The 21,204-nt window shown below is 36.9% G+C and overlaps 1 protein-coding gene across 30 annotated transcripts in view; it reads right to left on the bottom strand.

Moving 5' to 3' along the window:
• Nucleotides 1–21,204, bottom strand: part of FUBP1 (far upstream element binding protein 1) — a 37,186-nt gene that overhangs the window by 9,609 nt on the left and 6,373 nt on the right. For 11 of the 30 annotated variants that reach the window (XR_001309382.3, XR_001309379.3, XR_014807936.1 and 8 more), the window contains exons 2-19: nucleotides 20,515–20,605; nucleotides 19,615–19,677; nucleotides 18,777–18,815; nucleotides 18,250–18,289; nucleotides 17,125–17,177; nucleotides 16,964–17,035; nucleotides 16,785–16,842; nucleotides 13,939–14,101; nucleotides 13,742–13,840; nucleotides 13,502–13,603; nucleotides 13,149–13,251; nucleotides 12,961–13,061; nucleotides 12,173–12,314; nucleotides 11,347–11,507; nucleotides 9,844–9,995; nucleotides 9,675–9,754; nucleotides 5,183–5,311; nucleotides 2,964–3,038 (exon numbers count right to left, since the gene is read on the bottom strand). Coding sequence is in view for 18 of the 30 variants with exons in the window: in XM_084964656.1 (XP_084820782.1) it covers nucleotides 2,964–3,038; nucleotides 5,183–5,311; nucleotides 9,675–9,754; nucleotides 9,844–9,995; nucleotides 11,347–11,507; nucleotides 12,173–12,314; nucleotides 12,961–13,061; nucleotides 13,149–13,251; nucleotides 13,502–13,603; nucleotides 13,742–13,840; nucleotides 13,939–14,101; nucleotides 16,785–16,842; nucleotides 16,964–17,035; nucleotides 17,125–17,177; nucleotides 18,250–18,289; nucleotides 18,777–18,815; nucleotides 19,615–19,677; nucleotides 20,515–20,605 (1,723 nt within the window). In the remaining 12 variants the exon portion in view is untranslated. The remainder of the gene's footprint in view (nucleotides 1–2,963; nucleotides 3,039–5,182; nucleotides 5,312–9,674; nucleotides 9,755–9,843; nucleotides 9,996–11,346; nucleotides 11,508–12,172; nucleotides 12,315–12,960; nucleotides 13,062–13,148; nucleotides 13,252–13,501; nucleotides 13,604–13,741; nucleotides 13,841–13,938; nucleotides 14,102–16,784; nucleotides 16,843–16,963; nucleotides 17,036–17,124; nucleotides 17,178–18,249; nucleotides 18,290–18,776; nucleotides 18,816–19,614; nucleotides 19,678–20,514; nucleotides 20,606–21,204) is intronic. The other 19 variants (XR_002345134.2, XR_014807939.1, XR_014807940.1 and 16 more) reach the window with 3 other exon arrangements.

The raw sequence follows: 21,204 nt of genomic DNA, 5'->3' as shown, positions 1-21,204 counted from the left end.
ATCTCTAAAAGTAGAATTTTATATAATAGTCAGCAGGGAAAAGGAAAAACAATGAAAAACTAAAAAAAACCCCAAAAAACAAAAAACAAAACTAAAAAACAAACAAACAAAAAAAGCTAAGGTGAACTGTCTACCCTAACAATAAAAATCTGGTTAGATCCTGCAGATTACCTTCAACATACCTATTCATTCTGTGTAAGTAAAATGTCAATTTATTAAATATTTAAGTCTACCAACAGGCCTGTTTTTACCCACTTTTAATAATAATATAGGGGACATCTAAAGCATATTACCCATAGTGAAAACACAAGCTGGATCTAATGATTTTTACCCTCAACATGCTCAAATCTATAAATTGGTGGTGCTATTCATAAAAGCTAAGGTAATCATGTCATGACCACACGTCATCAAGGAATGATTATTAATAGCATTCCCAGTTATTTTCAAAAGTATCCCAATTTGAGCAATAAATTATGTGGTCACCCTCATTAGAATACACTGTTTTGAGGTTAAAGCTTTTAAAAAGTTTCTTTTTGCAGAGTTTTAGCTGTGGTAGACCTGCCTGAGATAGGCTATGTCACATCTTAATAATTATTGTTTTAGTAATTTATTAAAACATAGATTAATGAATGTTACAACCTCAGGAGTTACGTGCAGCCAGACTTTCCTGGAAAGCCATTCTAACAAGACAAGTTTTTTCCTTTTTCTTTTGTCTTTTTAGGGCTGCACCTACAGCATATCTAAGTTCCCAGGCTAGGGAGTCGAAGCGGAGCTATAGCTGCCAGCCTACCCCATAGCCACAGCAACACCAGAGCCGAGCTACGTCTGTGACTTACACCACAGTTAAAGGCAACGCCAGATCCTTAACATACTGAGCGATGCCAGGGATAGAATCTGAGTCCTCATGCATACTAGTTAGGTTTGTTATTGCTGAGCCACAATGGGAACTCCAGAACAAATTATTTTTACTTTTTAAAATAGCAATCTGCTATGAAACATCCTTACCACCAGGTATATGTACTTTTACATAAAGAGGATTAATATAATCACCATTCCAGAAATTCTTTTTTTTTTTTTTTTTTTTTTGGCTTTTGTCTTTTCTAGGGCCACACCTGCGACATATGGAGGTTCCCAGGCTAGGGGTCGAATCAGAGCTGTTGCTGCGGGCCTACGCCAGAGCCACATCAACACCAGATCCAAGCCACATCTGCGATCTACACGACAGCTCACGGCAATGCCGGATCCTTAACCCACTAAGCGAGGTCAGGGATAGAACCTGCAACCTCATGGTTCCTAGTCAGATTTGTTTCTGCTGCACTATGACAGGAATTCCCCTCTTTTTTTTTTTAGAATGATTTTAATTTTTTCCATATAGCTTTTTTACAGTGCTGGAAATTTTTTCTTTTTGTGGAAAATGATAAACATTCTTTGGCAAAGAATGTTGATATTTACATTGAGAATCACCAGTAGACTGTATCTTATGACAAAACTATCACTTACAGATACTTTCTGTATCAGCAAAGAACTGGCAAGTTTATCTAAATAGACAGCTTTTCTTATGACAACTGGCTGCGGTGTGTTTAATTTTAAATGACTAAGAGAATAAACATCTGAAAAAAAAACTAATTTGTCTGGAAGTTCATCAGGTTTGAAATGGTCCCCGAAAAAAGCAACTTTAGGAGATTGGGACTTAAATGCTTTTAGTGTTCAAAGTCTGGTTCCACTACTTTGGGCAAGAGTAGTGATGCTGGCAATTTGGATATGTCAAAGAGAAGTCTTTTCCTTCAAGTGAAAAGCTAAAAAGTTCTAACTTAGCAAGGAAAGGAAAAAAAATCATATGCTGAGATTGCTAAAATCTACAGAAAGAACAAACCCTCTATCTGTGAAGAGTGTAAAGGAGGAGAAAGAAATTCATGCTAGTTTTTGCTGCTGCATCTCAAAATGCAGGTTATAGCTATGCAATATATGCTTAGTTAAGATGGTAAAGACATTAAATTTGTACAAAGTATTTTAAGATCATATTCCTTTAATTTTCATTCAGAATATTGTTAGAATTGTTCCACTTAATATTGTTCTTACTCTATGTTTATTTATAAATTAAACTTTATCACAGGTATGTATGTATAAGAAAAAAACAATGCATATAGGATTCAGTACTATCTGCACTTTTAGGTGTTCTGGGGAGGGGGGTGTGGTTCTGGAACTATCCCCCATGGATAAGAACACCATATAGTTCTTCTCATTCACAGCAGTTTATAGTAATATATTTGCAAAATATTTGATTAACAACTGTACTCTCCATTAGAATATAATAACCACAAGGGCAGGGCTCCTAATGTTATGCCCACGATCACATTCTCCCTATCTATTCCTATGATTTACATGTAGCATATGCTCTATAGTCACTGAAAGAAAATGGCCTTTCTAGGTAACTGCTTTTCCTTTATCATATATGCAAATGTCACTCAGGTAACTGACTTCCTCTGTCACTATAGGTTACTTCTTTACTGCTTATTTTGCAGCAAAAATAATATTATACACAACCAATTTTTGCTTGGTGTGCTATAATTTAATCTATGCCATTTAGGTTACTAACATGTGACTATCTTTGACAAAGGTGTGGCTGATATTTTACGTTCTGTGTGCCAGTGAAGAAACTTAGTTTCAATTAGTAAGTGGTTGACAAATGCATTTAGAAATGAAAAGACTTCCTTGCTAACTACAAATTTAAGAATTATTATTTGTAATCATGATATGTTTGAAAGTCCAGTGATTTTGGAATGCATTCTTGCTCAGTAATTCTATACCTCAAGATTTAAAAATGATTTTAATGGATGAAAGAAATCCAAGGTAATACATGATACAAACATGCTTTTTATCAGTATCTTCAACCTTTCAGTGTGAAATTTACTAAATGTTTCAATTTAATTAAATGTATTAAAAAAAAGAAATATAGAACATACCCATTTTCTTGTAGTACTCTTCCCAAGCCTTGGTATAATCAACCTGTCCAGCTGGAGCTGGATTCTGCTGATCTCCTTATTCAAGAAAAACATTAGAAAATTAAGATTAATATTTCTAAAAAAGCAGTTTTAAAAACACTTTTCCTTCTGTTTTTGTGTGGAAGAGTTGGAAGCAGCCTACCATGAGAATTGAGGGTAGAAGGAAGTGCTGTGTGGTAGTGGTATCCCTACTACTGCCACTGACATAGGACTCAGGTACAATGACTGTGGACAGAGAAGATGGTCTACATGTTTAGGAGAGTCATTCTACTGACCATGTAAGTAAATTCATTGGTCAAGTAAGAAAATACACTGAGGATACCAGGTCTTTCACCATTTATGAGCACGGAAAGGGGAAAAGCTAAAAAGGACTTTCGAGTCCTGAATGGAGTTTATTAAAATTTCAAGTATGGACATTTCTGGTTTTTTTTTTTTTTCTTTTTTTAGGGCCTCACCCATGCCATGTGGAAGTTCCCAGGCTAGGGGTCTAATGGAAGCTATAGCTGCCGGCCTATGCCACAGCAACCTGGGACCTGAGCCTCATCTGCGATCTACACCGTAGCTCAGGCAAAACCAGATCCTTAAACCATTGAGTGAGGCCAGGGATTGAACCCACGTCCTTATAGATACCAGTCAGGTCCATTTCCAATGTACCACAACATGAACTCCATATGTTTTTTTTACATATATGTAGGTATGCATGTTTACATAAGTTCATTTCCTTAACTGTACACTGAAAGGAACTAGCAGCAGCAATAAACACCTCAGTAGCAATGAACACAACCATTTGGTTTCTATTTTTTTTTTTTCTTTTTGGCTGCACCCATAGCACATGGAAGTTTCCAGGCCAGGAATGGAACCTGTGCCACAACAGCCACTCAAGCTGCAGCAGTGACAATGCTGGATCCATAACCTGCTGAGACACAAGGGAACTCCTCATTTGGTTTCCAAGTATCATCGTCTACTAAAAGAAATCAGGGGTCCTCAGAGAAATAGCTGATTCTAGGGGTAGAGCTGAAAAGCACAGATTAAGCATCTTAATGTTCAAAGAAGTAAAAAAGTGCTTAAAGAATATAGACATGTCAGAGTTTCCATGTGGCCCAGCGGGTTAAGGATCCAACGTTGTCTCTGAGGCAGCACAGGTCTAATCCCTGGCTCAGGAACTTACATGTCATGGGTGCAGCCAAAAAAAGAAAAAAAAACAGAAAACCCACAGAATAAAATAGGAATCCATACTGACATAAAGAAATAAATAGAAAGAAAAGAAATCTTGGAAGTTCCCATTGTGGTTCAGTGGTTAATGAACCTGAGTAGTATCCATGAAGTCACAGGTTCGATCCCTGGCTTTGCTCAGTGGGTTACGGATCCAGCGTTGCCATGGCTGTGGTATAGGTCTGCAGCTACAGCCCCACTTTGACCCCTAGCCTTGGGCCTCCATGCACTATGGGTGTGCCCATAAAAAAGTCAAAAAAAAAAAAAAGAAAAAAAGGAGATCGCTTTCTTATAGTAGAATGCTAACTAATAAATGCGGAATGTACGATGGAAGTAGAAATTCTCATCAAAGTTGTAACTGAATGAGGCAGGTATTATCAATGAAAGCTAAGGTGGATGGGTATAACTTCAATGAGGAACAGAAGAGTGGTATAATCTCAGTATAACTTTCCAGAAATATTACTTTCAAAGAGAAAAACGATGATTTTATGGTATAGAATCCTGGGAGACAATAACAACATGACTGAGTGACCATGGTTACCAACTCTGGGGATAAAATATAAACATTACATGACACCCCCTCCTCTCCACTGTAATGCACAAAGATCTTGTACAGCATTCACTTCTGAGGTATTCTTGCCATACTGTAAGCAGGAACACTGATCATGACCTCACCTTCTTGAGAAAAGGCTGAAGGAACCTAGACTGATCCATAAACATCTCACAAAAGTCTATACTCTTAAAAGATGAGAAAGACTGAGGAATTATTCCTGATTGGTGAGAAATAGGAACAACTAGTGAAATCTGATTAAGGGACCCTGGCCCAGGACAGCAATGATGTATCAATGTTGATTAAATGATTTGAGGGCTGTGTGATGGTTAGGTATTTCTGATGTACTTTATATGTAATTCCAAGTGCAAGTTTTCACTTCCATATAAAAAGTAAATTCTTTAGTTATCATAGTTACCTTGTCCATTGGTCTGGGTTGTAGTTGGTGCACCAGCAGGAGCTGCAGGTGGTGGCTGTGCTTGTTGTTGATAATAGTGAGCATAGTAAGCAGCCCAAGCTGCTGAATTTGGATCTGTTCCTGTTTTAGCTAGAATAAACACAAGTACAATGCTTGCATCTGAAGTCTGTAATTAATCAATTGGTCAATGAATCACGAACTTCCCTAGCAAATACACAAACCCATCCCCACCACCCCACCAAATTAACTGGACATAAAAAATGAATAGTAAGTGGAAACTTCCAAATTCTTCTATTCTTTTTATTGTCATCATTAGCTTTTATTACAGAAAACTGAGGCTCAGAGATTAAGTATCTTTTCCTAGTTCCTAAAAAAACCAGTGAGTAGCAGAATTGGGGTAACAAAAATCTTTTGGCTCCAAATCCAATGCTTTGTCTCAAATCATCCTGTGCCCTTGCTTGTTCTAAACTAGCTTTGCTTCAAGTACAACATTTCTATGTGGCAGATGACTAGAGGCAAGGACTTCTAGAGATAAACCTATACTGGAAAGAAATAATTTTACAACCATGAACTCTGCCCTATCTTGCTTTCAATGAAGAGACAACTTAAAAATCTTGGAAAAAGAAATAGATTTATCATACATATTTCATCTCATCATATTTCAATGATTACCTTAAAAGATAAACATGATGTCACTGACCTATTTGAAATTCACTTATTTCCTGGAGTCTTTAGGACAAAATTAAAGCTTTTTAAGTATACTATATCAATCAATATCCTTAACAAGATATTTAGACATCCCCACTTATACTTTACTTTCTATCCTCATCACTGGCCCCCAACTGTCAATATTTTACCAACACTCAAATTTTGGCCACAGTAAACTGCTTGTTCTTTTCAAAAGTGACCAAGCCCATATTTGGGCCTTTCACCATGTTAATGCTTCCTCTACTCTTGGCTGACCCTCACTCTTCCTTCATGAAAATCTATTGATGCTTTAAAAGTTTGAGATCCTGGAGTTCCCGTCATGGCTCAGTAGTTAACGAATCCAACTAGGAACCATGAGGTTGCAGGTTCGATCCCAGGCCTTGCTCAGTGGGTTAAGGATCTGGCGTTGCGGTGAGCTGTGGTGTAGGTTGCAGACGCAGCTTGGATCGCGCATTGCTGTGGCTCTGCCGTAGGCCAGTGGCTACAGCTCCAATTAGACCCCTAGCCTGGGAACCTTCATGTGCCGAGGGAGCAGCCCCAGAAAGAGGCAAAAAGACTATAAAATAAAATAAAAGTTTGAGACCCTTGGTCAGAAACAAAGAAGAATGTAACTTCCTTAGCCAAAGTCTATATACCTATGTGTAATCTGTTTAGCTTTCTTCCCAAACGGGTTGCAATTCTTAGCTGCTTAATAAAATAAAGGTTAGTGAGTTTTGAGGAAAAAAAAGAGTAAGGATGTCTAGAATGATCCAATTTCTAACACGATACAATCATAAGGCATTATGTCACTCTCCAAATCTTTCTCAAGTAATAAATGTACTGCTTTTCTGTTGGATATTTATGTCTCAATAGTATCATTACCTGTATAGAATTAATACAAATGTTTCACTTGACACCATGTCTGGATAGAGAAACTGAGGTAAAGCTGACTTTAGGAATTGATACCTGCACTCCTAAATGTGTAGACTATTCATGAAAAGTAGTCTTATAACTACCTACTGATAACTTACTAAATTCATTCAATATGATATTTACTCATTTACTTATTATTTTATAGATAAGAAAACAGATTTAGAAGGGTTGAAAACTTTTTTTGCTATCTCATAATTAGTGTAAGTTGCAAGACTAGGACTTACCTGAGGCTGTTTTACTCTGAAATCTAATTTTCACACTACTACATAAATCTTTAACAACCTATTAAATTTTTTTTTTTTTAAATGGCCACAACCATGTCATATGGAAGTACCCAGGCAAAGGATCAAACCCATGTTTCCGCAGCAACCCAAGCCACTGCGGTGGTGCAGTGAGGCTCTTTTTTCTTTTTGCTTTTTAGGGCTGCACCTGCGGCACAGGACGTTCCCAAGCTAGGGGTCAAATTGGAGCTACAGCTGCAGGTCTAGCCATAGTAATGAGAGATCCAAGCCCTCCCTGTCTTCGACCTACACCACAGCTCACGGCAACCCAGATCCCGCAACCCACTGAGTGAGGCCAGGGATCGAACCTGAATTCTCATGGATACTAGTCAGATTCGTTTCTGTTGCGCCACAACAGGAACTCCTGCAGTCAGATTCTTAAACCACCAGACCAAAAGCAGGAACCTCCCCATTAATTTTTTATAGAAAGAACCAGATTTTAGTTCAGAGAATACTGACTTTGTTGTCAACATAGGGCCATATTTAAATACCAGGATGTTGTTTAATACAAATTCCCCACAAAACAATCTTATTTAAATCAATTACATTATCTTTCAGTTAAATGGGTTACTTTTTTCCCAATGCTAAAAGCCACACTAATGAATCCTTACAGTGCCGACTTCATCACTTCTCCAAGTGGGAAAACGAGATTGTGATACAGAGATCACTTTTTTTTTCTTTTGATGGCCACATCTGTAGCTCATGAAGTTCCTGGGCCAGGGGCTGATTCAGAGCTGCAGCTGAGGCCTACACCACAGCCATAGCAACACTGGATTCGAGGCCGTATCTACGGCCTCTGTCACAGCTTGTGGCAATGCCTGATTCTTAACCCACTGAGTGAGGCCATATCTTCATAGAAACTTAACCAGCTGAGCCACAACGGGAACTCCCACCTTTTTTTCCCCCCCGAGATCACTTATTCCTATAATTTTTCTCAATCATACTACCTCAACAAAGCACCCAAACAGAAGCAATTCTGCAGCTTTAAGTTACCCAATGTAAATCTGCCCCTTAATTTTCTCAAACTCTTTAATCTCTTCAGTGGTGTAATTCCTCTGCTTAATCACACCATATCAATTAGCTTCCGAGAGGGAAAGCAAAGTCTTTTCATTCTTTAAAGATTAACTTTTAAACTATTATACAATAAATCATACTTGACCCTTCTCCTGTTAAGTCCTTCCAAGAGAAGTCCTACTGCTAACATCTGAAGTACACTCTACTGTCACAGAATGTTAATTCATCCCTGCATACCCAGACCTAAGTACACACAATCTGTTTCTCGAATGTGTGGGAGTTGTGATTATTTGGTAATTGTCATGTTTGTGTCATCACATTCCAAACAGCATACTTCTTATGAAATTAAGCTATGTTATAATACCACATAACATTCTCTTAAATACCAGAATGTCTAATAAAATTCAATAAATTATTTTAGCTTTAAATATATACATATACTGATGTGGAAAGGAATCCGTAATTCTTTCTTGAAACTACTCCAGTGAAAGAGGCCTACAAGGTAGGTAGCAGGTGAGAAAAAAGTATCATAAAAGTTATTGGTTTCATGTGCTGGGGCTTTTGGGATGGAAATGCTATAAAATTAGGTTGTGATGATCTTCATACAACTATAAATGTAATAAATTCACTGAGTAATACACATAAAAAAAGTTATTGGTTTCAATGAATGCCATCTTTGACCACGATGGAAAGAAAAGTGCAGGGTGAGAAAAGATTCAAGAGTAGAATAATGATATAACCTAAATATATAACCCAGGAGTTCCCGTTGTGGCTCAGTGGTTAACGAATCCAACTAGGAACCATGAGGTTGTGGGTTCGATCCCTGGCCTTGCTCAGTGGGTTAAGGATCTGGCACTGCTGTGAGCTGTGGTGTAGGTTGCAGACACGGCTCAGATCGTGCATTGCTGTGGCTCTGGCGTAGGCCGGGGGCTACAGCTCCGATTAGACCTCTAGCCTGGGAACCTCCATATGCCGTGGGAGCGGCCCCGGAAATGGCAAAAAGACAAATAAATAACTCAGATCTGAACAGAGAAAACATTTAATTAAATGAATCCTAGAGTTTTAACATGCAAATATTTAATACAGGCCCGCTTTTTACTAATATGTGAAGTTATCAGGAGGAATACTAAAATAGATAATTTATATATCTTATTTGAGAATGTGAGAGCTTAATGCCCAATTATTAAAACACTCCATCAGACTCTCACATAATTTTATAAACACAAACTTGTTTTCATGGATAATGTCACTATTAACATACTACACATTTGTTGGCACTAGCATCTAAAACCTAAGACACTGTACTTCCTCCTATAGCTTTTGGCTTTTAGCATTCTGCTGTATCGTTTCAAAAGTCAACAACGCCAAATGCAGAAAGAAAAAATTTCATGAAAATAGACTTTTTTCACTCCAGTCTTAAAATTATGGTAGACCCAGAACCGAACACTCCTGAAGGAGTGAAACAAGGGCAGAAAAGGCAAACAATGTAGAATAAACACTAGAAAACTTATAAATAATAACTGGAGTGGCAAACAAAAGCACACATTATATCCAAATAAATGATAAGCATCTTTTACCTGGATCGGGAGGGGCCTGTTGCTGCCAATGTGGATATGCATTTCCCCACCCCTGGGGAGCATAAGGGGCCGGAGGACCACTGAAAAAAGATAGAAATCAATTTAAAAATACAATTTACCAAAATCTAGAATTTCTGAGCACAAGCCTAGAACCAAATTCAAAACTTACTGAGGAGCGGGGCCAGGTGGTCCTGGATTATAAGGTGCAGGGTTATATGGTCCCATTGGAGTTCCAGGCCCAGGAGGCCCAGGAGGCCCATGAGGGCCTGGGACACCATGGGGCCCATGGGGTACAGGTGGCCCTAAAGGATTTACTGGGCCCTGCAAAAAAGTAAAGTGATAACAAAAATCAGGAATACAGTAATGGCTAAACTTTTCTATGCACAAACGATCTTCTATTTCTACCCTTTTACATACCCACAAGTAATCTAAAATTTATCATTTTTCTTCCATTTCTTCAGTCATGTTGCACAATCTCTAAACTCTACCATATTGAAAACATGTAAAATTAAAATCAGTAACATTGGCAAAGAACTGAAACATTTCCTTTACCTTCTGCTGTTCTTTTTCAGACTATTTCCTTCTCCATTATTCCCTCCTTTTATAATTCTTACTTTTACTACACTTTATCATCTTAATCATGGAAGCTTATCAAATATCAAGATCTTACCTCTAGCTCTTCTCTCTGTATCTACTCTCCTAATATTAAACAGAGAACCATCCTGACAATATGGTCCTCAAATTGCTTTGGTCTTACATTGTGAATTGGCTACTGAATACTTCACCAGCAATGTAACAAGTTCTCATTCAACAAACTAAAGTCCTCCTTACAGCTTTTCTGTCACTGAATCACATTTGAATCCATAAATTTAAGTTCATCTCCTCCCTTACCCTTTATCATAATTTTCTAAATACCACGAAAACTTCCTTTTAAACTGATTTATCAATATATTTCATTCATTCCATGCCACACCATAATTACAAATCCTTAGCTGATTTTTTTTTTTTTTTGATAATCCAACTTGTAAGGACTACTAGATTTAACTGTTCAAAATAAAACACTCTTCATCTTTTGTTTTCCCAGAGAGAAAGACATCATTCATAGTATGGTAAATATCAAGCAGAATTTTCCTAAGAAATCCCACTATTAATAACTTAGGATGGTCTCTTACAACATATGTTAATTTTTCATAGTAAAAGCAACAATATTATTTGCCTCATTTACAAGAAAACAGTCAAAATTCTTTTTTTTTGTACTGCCACCAGCACTTTTTCCCATCTTTACTACAGAAGAAATTTCCAAATTTGTACAGTTCTACTTTAATGCAGGGGGATGCATCTGATTCATCTTTGCCTCAACAAGGTTTGGTAAGTTAAGCCCTTAATCAATAGTGACTATGTATTACCTATCTTCAAGTCCATATATTCTACAGTAATGCTATCCTCTCTTATTTACCTGCACTCAAGTTTCTCAACACCTATAACTGTGTATTTAATTGGGTTATTTTTATTGCTGGAAAATCTTTCCATGTTGTATGTTACTTATGTGACTAGACCCATAATTTTAGAGTAGAAATTGACATTTTTCTATATAGCACTTACAGCAGCATCTGAAGGTTTTATTTAACTAATAGGGTCTGTGCTATCAGTTGTAAGTTTAAAGTATACTCACACCAATCTTTTCCTCTATGAGTTGCCGAGCATAGTCTATTTGCTGTGGAGTGCCACGAATTGTAAATAACTTCATATTAGGATCTGCATTAGGTGGAGGATTTCTTTGAAGTTCTATTCTTGCACCAGACTGTTGGCTTATGCTTTTTATGGTTTCACCTCCTAAAGTCAAAACACAGTAATTGCTCTAAAGATTTAAAGGATATAAGGAGGAGCTATTGAAAAGAAACTGGTCACAATTAAATGAGCCATTAAGAAAGAAGTGCTCACCACTATCCCACCTGCCGATATTCTATCAGGAGTTCCCATTTGTTCTATGTTTTAAGTTAAATTATATAAAGAATTTCATGCTTCTCTTAAAATACATCTGAGTTATAACACATAACTATACCCAACCTTAAAATGAATTATTACATTAAAATATTTGCTTCAAAGAAACTGCTTTTATAAGCAATGTAAATATAAACTAACACAACTACTTAGAAAGTCCAAAAAATTCTTAAATGTGTCAGGAAAAAGCAAAATAAACAAGAACACTCAAACCACCTTCTAGGTCAAAAGGAAAGTTTCTCACACAAATAACTGAACTGTTGGTCCCCTTCTCTAGAACTCAATGTGAGTCAAATCTCACTCTTGATTTAATATAAAATCTTTCATTTATAATTTGTTACATAATCAATATAAAAACACTTTTCTACTAAAATACAGCCAAGGGAAAAAAAATCATTGCTACTCATTTACAACAGCATCAGAAATAGCATCCAAAAAATTAGATTAAGTGTAACACTTAACCACACAGTGAAACATTAATAGCATAAATACATTGCCTTTTCCTATTATTAATCCAGTTTTCCCAGTTGGTACAATGAAATTAAATTCCTGTAGTCCACCAGGTGGTCCCATATTCCAGTTGCCTTGACCTCGACCTCTTCCTTGACCACCAGGTCCAGGTCCACCAGGATTACCAGCCTAAAGAAGGAAAGACAAGAGAAGGAAAGATAAAGTCAAAAACACACTCTTCTTTCCACAATATTACTATTTTCTTCAACTTTTATTTACCTAAATCATAAATTTAGAGAAGTTGGGAGATGACCTAGCCCAAATAGTCAGCAAATAACCACCACCACTGATTTTTTCCATAGTGTGGTGAACAAAGTGGTACACTTATATATAGCTACCCTCCTGTTCCAAGATGTCTAACTCAAAGCAATTTAAACTTTCTAGTTATTAAAAATGTATCATCAAAAAGATTCTGAACAAAAAAAGGCAGCGGTGGGGGAGGAGAGTGTGACAGACACTTTAAAATTTAATGAAGGCAATTTTTGGGGGGGGCCTCTCTCTAGGGCTGAACCTGTGGCACATGCAAGTTCCCAGGCTAGGGGTCATATTGGAGCTATAGCTGCCGGCCTAAGCCACAACCACAGCAACGAGGGATCCAGGCCCCACTTGTGGCCTACACCAGAGCTCACAGAAATGCAGGATCCTTAACCCACTGAGCAAAGCCAGGGATCAAACCTGCATCCTCATGGAAACTAGTTGGGGCTTGTAACCACTGAGCCACAATGGGAACTTAAAGAAAGTATTTTTAAACAAAAACATTAACATTCTATCAAACCTGAACACTTCGAAGAAGGTCTGTAATAATTTCTGCAGCATGTTGACATCGGTCTGGAGGTCCTGTTATTTGTGCTATTCTATCAGGTGTCGTTCCGTCATCTTCAAAACAAAGAAAACAAATTGGACTAATCCAGCATTAAATGTGTGAATGCCAATAGTAATCACCACCAATACTTATGTACTTACCTGGTTTAAACTGGATTCGAACACCAGCATCATTTTGTATTTTTTTAATCATCTCTCCATTTCTTCCTATTACAATGCCAACAGCAAATCTTGGAATGGGGACCTTATGTACAGAAAATTAAGTATTAGGAAAACCATTTCCTGAAAAATTAATCTGCCTCAAATCATAAAGGCACTATATTTATATCGAACAGGGTAATAACCTACAAAATATACATTCTGCATTCTAAAGTGAAAAGTGGAGGGGGAAAGGAGACGATGTTGAGAGAAGGCTACGTAACACAAAAGAAAACCCTATTTTATTTATGGACTAGCATTCACTCAACCATTTTTGAATTGGCATTTTTACTTACGTCTATTCCTTCATTTCCTCCTATTCTTGACCCATACTCATTTCGAACTTCTCTGAAACCACCCTGATCACGAATTAACTCTAACACCATTTCCTTGGCTTGCTGAAGTAAAAAAAAAAAAAAAAAAAAAAAAGTCAATTTAAAAGCAAGTCTCAAAACCATTATAATTATTCATGTATTTTATGCCCACTCTGCCATCCACCCCAAAGACATCTTTGTAAAATATAAACTAAAGTTTACTTGAACTTTGTATGGGTCTCCTGTAATCCTAAGAGGTTTATCAGCACCGGTGTTCTGAGGTCCATCTTGGATCATAACCATTTTAACTCCAGCCCGTTCCTGTTAACCATAGAAAGCATATGCATTAACACAAGGGAAGTAGATGGAAACAGGCTTCAGAACAGACAAAAGTAATCATTTCATAAACATAATAATACCTGAAGTTGTTTAATAGTCTCTCCCCCTTTTCCAATAACTAATCCTGCCTTGCTAGCTGGAATCATGATTTCTTGAACTGCATTTCCTGGTCCATCACCATGATGGAAGCCAGGGGCTGGTCTTCCTTTTTCAACAATCTGGTCCAGTAACCGTTTTGCTGATCTGTTAACAAATTATTAGTCAACACAAAATAACACAATCAGGTACTCCTTCCATAACAATTCAGGCTTAGGTGGCCTAAAACTAAATTTTAACAATCTTAAATAAAGAAGATGCCATCAAGATTGAAACCATGCAATAAATTTTATAGGTATATTATCTTCAACATTTTTTGAGAAGAGATCAAAATTTCAAAGAAGACACACCCTACTTCTACAAGTTACTTCGGAATTAAGCTCATTCTTCCAAAAATTAAATGATACATTTACTTTTTAAACCTTCATTTTGGTTACTCACATTCATTCAACAAATACTTAGGAAAGGTCAATTACATACTGGGTACTACTCTAGGTAACGGGGTTACAGCACTGAAATAAACAGACAAGGTTCTTTCAGAATGTCTAACTTCACTAAACAAGTAAAAACAGCATGTTAAATAAACAACGCCATTTGTTAAGTGAAGCAGAAATAAAGATAAGGAGAGAATGCGTGTGTATGTGTATGAAGTGATGCTATTTTATGCAAAATATATGAATGGGGAGTTCCCCTCGTGGCTCAGTGGTTAACAAATCCAACTAGGAACCATGAGGTTGCGGGTACGGTCCCTGCCCTTGCTCAGTGGGTTAACGATCCAGCGTTGCCGTGACCTGTGGTGTAGGTTGCAGACGAGGCTCGGATCCTGCGTTGCTGTGGCTCTGGCGTAGGCCAGTGGCTACAGCTCCGATTCAACCCCTAGCCTGGGAACCTCCATATGCCGCGGGCGCGGCCCTAGAAAAGGCAAAAAGACAGGGGAAAAAAAAAAAAAGACAAAATATATGAATGCCCTTACTAATAAGAGAGATAGCTGAGCCAAGACCTGAATGAAGTGGAGGGGTGACTATAGAAACATCTGAGAGAAAATGTTCTAGAGAGAAGAAATAGGAAGTGCCAAGGACTCAAATGAGAAACATGCTTGGTGTGCTGAAAAAATAGAAAAGAGGCTAAATGGGGATAGAACAGAGTGAGTTGGAATGGTAAAAATTAAATGAGAAAGGTGGCAAAGGTAAGCCAGACCATGACAAATGCACTGATTTCTATTTTAAATGGGGAAACATTACAGGATCCCCACCCCCCACCCCCGGCTATGACAGAAGCATGTGGAAATTCTGGGGCTAGGGATCTAACTCACATCACATTACCCACCCGAGCCTCAGTTAATGACAATACTAGATCCTTAACCCGCTGAGCCACCAGGGAACTTCCATTAGGCAAAGCAGTGATAAAAAGTAGTGCTAAGAGCTGATGCACATTTTAAAAGGATCACTATGACTAAACGATAATTAGACAAGATTAAAAAGAACAGAGAGATGTTGAAGTAATACAAGCAAATTGTGTCAGAGGCAAAGTGACAGTGTAGAAAGTGGCAAAAGAAGATGGGATCCTAAATATAGAAGAAATTGACCAAGAGCTGCTTACGGTTAAACGAGATATAAAAGAAAGACAAAGTATTAAAAAAGAGTTGCCACGCACTAAAATGAGATAAATTAGATGAGTTAAAGAAAAAGCACAGAAAGTTCCCTTTGTGGCTTGGCATGTTAAGAGACCTAATGCTGTCTCTGTGAAGATGTGGGTTTGATGCCTGGCCTCACTCAGTGGGGTAAGGTTCTGGTGTTGCCATTAAACTCCCACACAAGTGGCAGATGTGGCTTGGATCCAGTATTGCCATGGCTGTGGCATAGGCCTCAGCTGCAGTTCTGATTCAACCCCTGGCCCGGGAACTTCCATATGCTTCAGGTGCCATGAGGAAAAAAAAAAAAAATCTTGCCATGAGGGGAAAAAAAAAAAGAAAGCACAGGCTGGAAAACAATTCTGTTTTTAAACAATCTATTTTGAAATTTTTAATAGACATTTGAGTGGAGATATTGAGGTGGCAGTTGGATGTGAGTATGGAATTTGGGAAAGAGATCAACTACAAAAAATTTACAATATATAAATCTATATATTAAACAAAATTTAATAAAGTAAGTGAAGCCATCTAAAGAGTATGTGTAGGCATTCCTGCTGTGGCACAACTGGATCAGTGGCATCTCTGGTGTGCTGGGATGCTGGTTTGATCCCTGGCCAGGCACAATGGGTTTAGGATCTGGAGTTGCCCAGAGTGCAGCTTGCAACTCCGTATGTTGCGGGGCAGCCAAAAAAGAAAAAAAAAAAAGAAAAAAAGAGATGTGTAGATGTATCACACACTGAATTTGTGGCAGTTGCATGTTGAGAGGCCAGGAAGATAATAACCCAGGGCAATCCAGAAAAACTCAGCAACAGCAGCCAGGGAGGTAGCTAGGGAGTGAGCTGTCCACTGTGTCAAACAATGCTAAAAGGCTGAATGATGTTAAGGACATTCACAATTTCATGGAATAGTGTGAAAAAAAAGTTGACTGGTGTGAGTTCAAGACAAATAGGCACATAACAGAAAAAGCACAGCTACCACCTTTTAAGGAATAGTTCTGTAAAAGAGAAGAGAGAAACAGAAATGTGGGGTTTAGGGATGGTTTTTTGTTAAGATGGAGGGATTTTTTAAAAGCATGTTTGTATGCTGTTAGGAACTATCTAGAAAAAGGGAAAATTAATACTTCAGGAGAAGACTGGTTCAATTGCAGAGACAATGTCCTTTAGTATGAAGGAGAGATGGGCATATGATTTTCATACTTACTGGACAGATTCAGGTGTTCCAGTTAACATACAAGACCTTTCTGGGAGGCCACCGCTGTCTACAATTAAAAACAAACAAGAATCTGAAGCCACGAAAAGATTAACAACATAATTTTTACTAGCAACTTGATGTGCTAGTTTTCTTGTCACTTTGAAAATAATACAAGAGAATAATGTTACCAGGAGCTATCTGTATTTTGCATCCTGATTCCTGTTGTATGCGTGAGATCTGTTCGCCACCTCTGCCAATTACTATTAAGAAAAAAGAAAATTATTTGCTGAAAGATGTTAATGTATATTTTTATTGTTTTTAAAGCTTTAAAAAAAAGTAGCCTACTTACTAAATCCAACCATTCCATCTGGAACTTTGTATTCTTCTGTCATTACAGACCTGCTAAGAAATAACAGAAACATTTTCATTCAAAGAAAGATAATTTGTTTACATATGCAAGGTAAACATAGCAATGGAAATCTAATGACTCCTAATGGCTTAAGCTAAGTTTCTGGGCACACATACTAAAATATGGGGCTTGAGAGAGTTCCCGCTAGAGTGCAGTGGGTTAAGGATCCAGCATTGTCTCTGTGGTGGCATGGGTTTTATCTCTAGCCTGGGACAGTGGATTAAGGATCTGGTGTTGCTGCAGGTACAGCAGAGGTTGCTGCTGCTGCAGCTTGGATTCAATCCCTGCTCTAGGAATTTCCAAATGCCATGTGTGGGAAAACAAAACAAACCAAAAAACCCCCAAAACATGGAGTTCCTGTTACAGTGCAGGGGAAAGGAAACGAATCCCACTAAGAACCACGAGGTTGTGGGTTCAATCCCTGGCCTCGCTCAGTGGGTTAAGGATCTGGCGTTGCCATGAGCTGCGGCTGTGGCCTGCAGCTCTAGCTCCGATTGGACCCCTAGCCTGGGAACCTCCATACGCCCCCGGGTGCGGCCCTAAGAAGCAAAAAAAACCCCAAAAAAACACCCAAAACCAAACCACCAGAAATACAAAATATGGGGCTTGAGTAGTTAAAGACAGATCTTAATTAAGGTGACACACATCAAGTGAGAAAGGTATGGTGAATGGAACAGTCTGAAGGCATGAACACAAAGGAGCTGGGACAGAGTTCAGAGAATGTCACCTTTTTTTAATATTTATTTTTAAATTAAAGTATAGTTGATTTACAGTGTTGTGCCAATATCTGCTGTAAGCGAATGTCATCTTTAAATTATTTTAATTCACCTTAGTTCCTCTAAAATGTGGCTAATTCCACCCACCCTTTAAAATTACAAATGTCACATCACTCAAAAAAAATATTGATCATTCTCTATTACCTATAGAGGTGAAATAAATTACACATAAAAACAAACAAAAAAAAGCAGATACACATATCCACTACACACTAACTTGGTAGTGTTTCACTTACAGTTCAACTAAAACTTGTAAAGCACACTTTGAAAAGCTTTTACTTGACTATACCTTTGCTGCTGATGCATCGGGGGTAACTGTGTTCCGAAAGCTACCAAAAAATTAAATAAAATGAAAATTTTAAATTTAAGTTGACATGTTTACCAATATAATATTAACTAATTCTAAAGTCTTTTCCTGATGCACAGACAATACCCTGAAGAGAGCAAAATTTCATGCAGAATACTTAAGTCAACAATGACAGTGAGCAAGAAAATCAATGAAAGGGCAGAAATTATAAGCAACAGCATAGAAAAAAACTCCTTTTTCAAGTGGCATAGGCCAAGATTTAGAAGTGGAACTAGAAAATAAATTGAATATGTAATTTAACAACCAAATCTTAATATATATATATGGGGCCATAACTGAAGTGAAGACTATAAAGATAGGAAGTATATCTTCACATATAAATTCACTCAAAGAGAAAATTTACGGCTTTCAATTTATCTTCAAGATACCCAACAAAACATAGTAGGAACAAAGATATTAAAATCTACAGTTACTTTAGCTTTTTAAACCCAACTTAAATAAATACTTACAGTCATTTTGAGGAGCAACTTTCTTAGCGTCTGGTTGATCTGCAAAATTAGGAGTCTTTTAATTTTTTGCCAATAAGTACAAACAGAAGACCTAGTTCCCCCATGCCCAAGCAAGAATACAAATATAAATACTTATTGAAATAGCTGAGAGTATGATTTATCATTTGAATCAAAATTGTCAAAACTCAGCCCAAACACTTATTGAAAGAAAACTACGTTTCTTTCATTCTCTTCATGTTTTAAAGATGCACAGACATTTAATAAAAAAATTTTTTTTACTGAATCAAATCACTGACCTTAATGTATGTTAAGCACTTTAGAATGATACAAGACAAAATATTCAGTCCGTTACTAGCAAAATATCACATGCTAAAGTCTAATGATGCTTCCCACTGTAGAAACTGAAGATTGGAAGGAAAAAAAACTATCAAAATGTGAAAATTTGACATATCCAAAATTGAGTGTATCTGACAGTGACCACAAAGCTATGCAAAATAAATAAAAAATCACATTACAAGGCAATCTCAATCTAAGCTGTTCTATTTTTCCTAACCAAACATTTCACAGCATAAACTTCAGCAGAAACTCAGACAACTACATGACTTCATCTTTATCTACATCCTTTACAGATGAATACAATGCATACCTTAGAATAGGCAACCTACAGCTGAAAGTACTACATTCTCCTCCCCCCTTCAAACTTAAATGATTAAACATCAGAATGTTGTGCAGCAAAAATTCAGACACATAATCCAAGAAATATTTGTGTCCATTTAAGAATCCACTGGTTTATTTCACGTTTACATACTGAACACAGGTAATAAATAAAAATTCCTGCCTTTAAAAGGAGAGGGCATTCCCTCCCAGTGTGTTGTACTGCTCGGACTTGTCCAAGAGCCATCTACACATAAAATAAAAAGAATACATTACATACAACATCTGAAGCATCATTAGCTCATTTTTTTGTATATTAAAACCTCACTGTAAATGTGAAAGACACTTAAATAAAAGGAAACCAAGTACTCCTGGTCAAAAGCTACAAATACATTCAATAGGCTCATTCAGAATCCTCCTTAAAAAAAAAATAAAAGGACAAAAAGAAAATGTATCAAAATTCATACATCAAATCTAAAACAAAAAATACGTGCAGACTTCTAAGTTCAGAAGCTTCAACAATTATTTTTTTTTTAAAAATTCAAGGCACTGTATATCTACTGTTTTAAGCCACATTTTGAGTTAAACCTGAAACACAAAACGAGGTACTGAAACAAACAGAAAAGTAACAAAAAGTGGTATAACCTGCAACACACTAAAGTAGCAAACTATAGCAACTTCAACCTTTAAAGTGAAATCTGAAATAGCAAAATAATAAAAATACAGCATCTCAGATTAATTAATGTATGATGAAAGAACCAGTGAAATGTTTCCTAAACATTTTATATTTTTGTTCAGTTTATTAACAAGTTGTCTGTGCAAACTGTCAATCTGGCACAATCTTAAAAGGGGGAAAATGATGTTTTCTAATAAGACAAAACTGGCTGGTTAACTCAAATTTTACCTACCTTGTCTAGGTCTCTTTTTCCCCCTCCTCTCCTTTTTGAGGCCAATATAAACCTTACAATTTTAGGAACCTTATGATAAAAGTAATGTTTCAAAAAAGAAGAACATTTGAAAAATACTGAAAATAACTTCAAAAAACTCTGTAAAAAAATTTAAGATATGTATGGCTATAACTTACCTCCATCTTCCAAAGGTCTTTTTTGTCCCCCATAACCATAGTCATTTGAATTCAGTGATGTACCTGCATCACCTCCAATTTTTGCTGCAATCTTAAAAAACAAAACACATTACCATTAAGGAGAGCATCGTAACTATGACATAAGTATTCAGTCCTAAGCTTCCTCACATACTGCCATGCTAAATATCTATTACATAAGAAAATTAATTTGATAGAAAAAAATTTCAGTTCAATTTATCACTACCATTAATAACTTTAGAGTTAACAAATAACCATCATCTGGAATTAAGCTTCTGTTACATCTCTATTAAAACAAAGAAATAATCAATTAGGAATCTTTAGACTGACAAAGATTAGCTCTGAGGAAAAGCTGGATCCTAATTCTATCTTTTCCATGGCTCTCTCTCATGACTCTTCAAAAGACGTGTTGGCACAGAGAGAATGTGAACATCTTTCAGGATATCAAGGCCGAGCTGTCTACAAGGTAAATGCTAGCCATATTTGGTTATTTGAGTACTTGATATGTTTAGTCCAAATTGAGATGTACTTCAAATGTAAAATACACACCAGGTACTGAAACCTTCAAATACAAAGAATGTAAAAGCATCTCAAAAATTTTTATATTGAACACATGCTAAAATAGTGATATTTTAAATATGCTGTGTTAAATAAAATATGTGACCTGCATTA

Source organism: Sus scrofa, chromosome 6, assembly GCF_054392235.1.
Source record: "Sus scrofa isolate SSC_HxYL_T2T_F1_AM1 chromosome 6, Sscrofa_HxYL_maternal_Yorkshire_Landrace_v2.0, whole genome shotgun sequence".
Classification (NCBI taxonomy): domain Eukaryota; kingdom Metazoa; phylum Chordata; class Mammalia; order Artiodactyla; family Suidae; genus Sus; species Sus scrofa.
The sequence above is the reverse complement of the archived record's forward strand: the minus strand, read 5'-3'. Positions and strand labels throughout refer to the sequence as shown.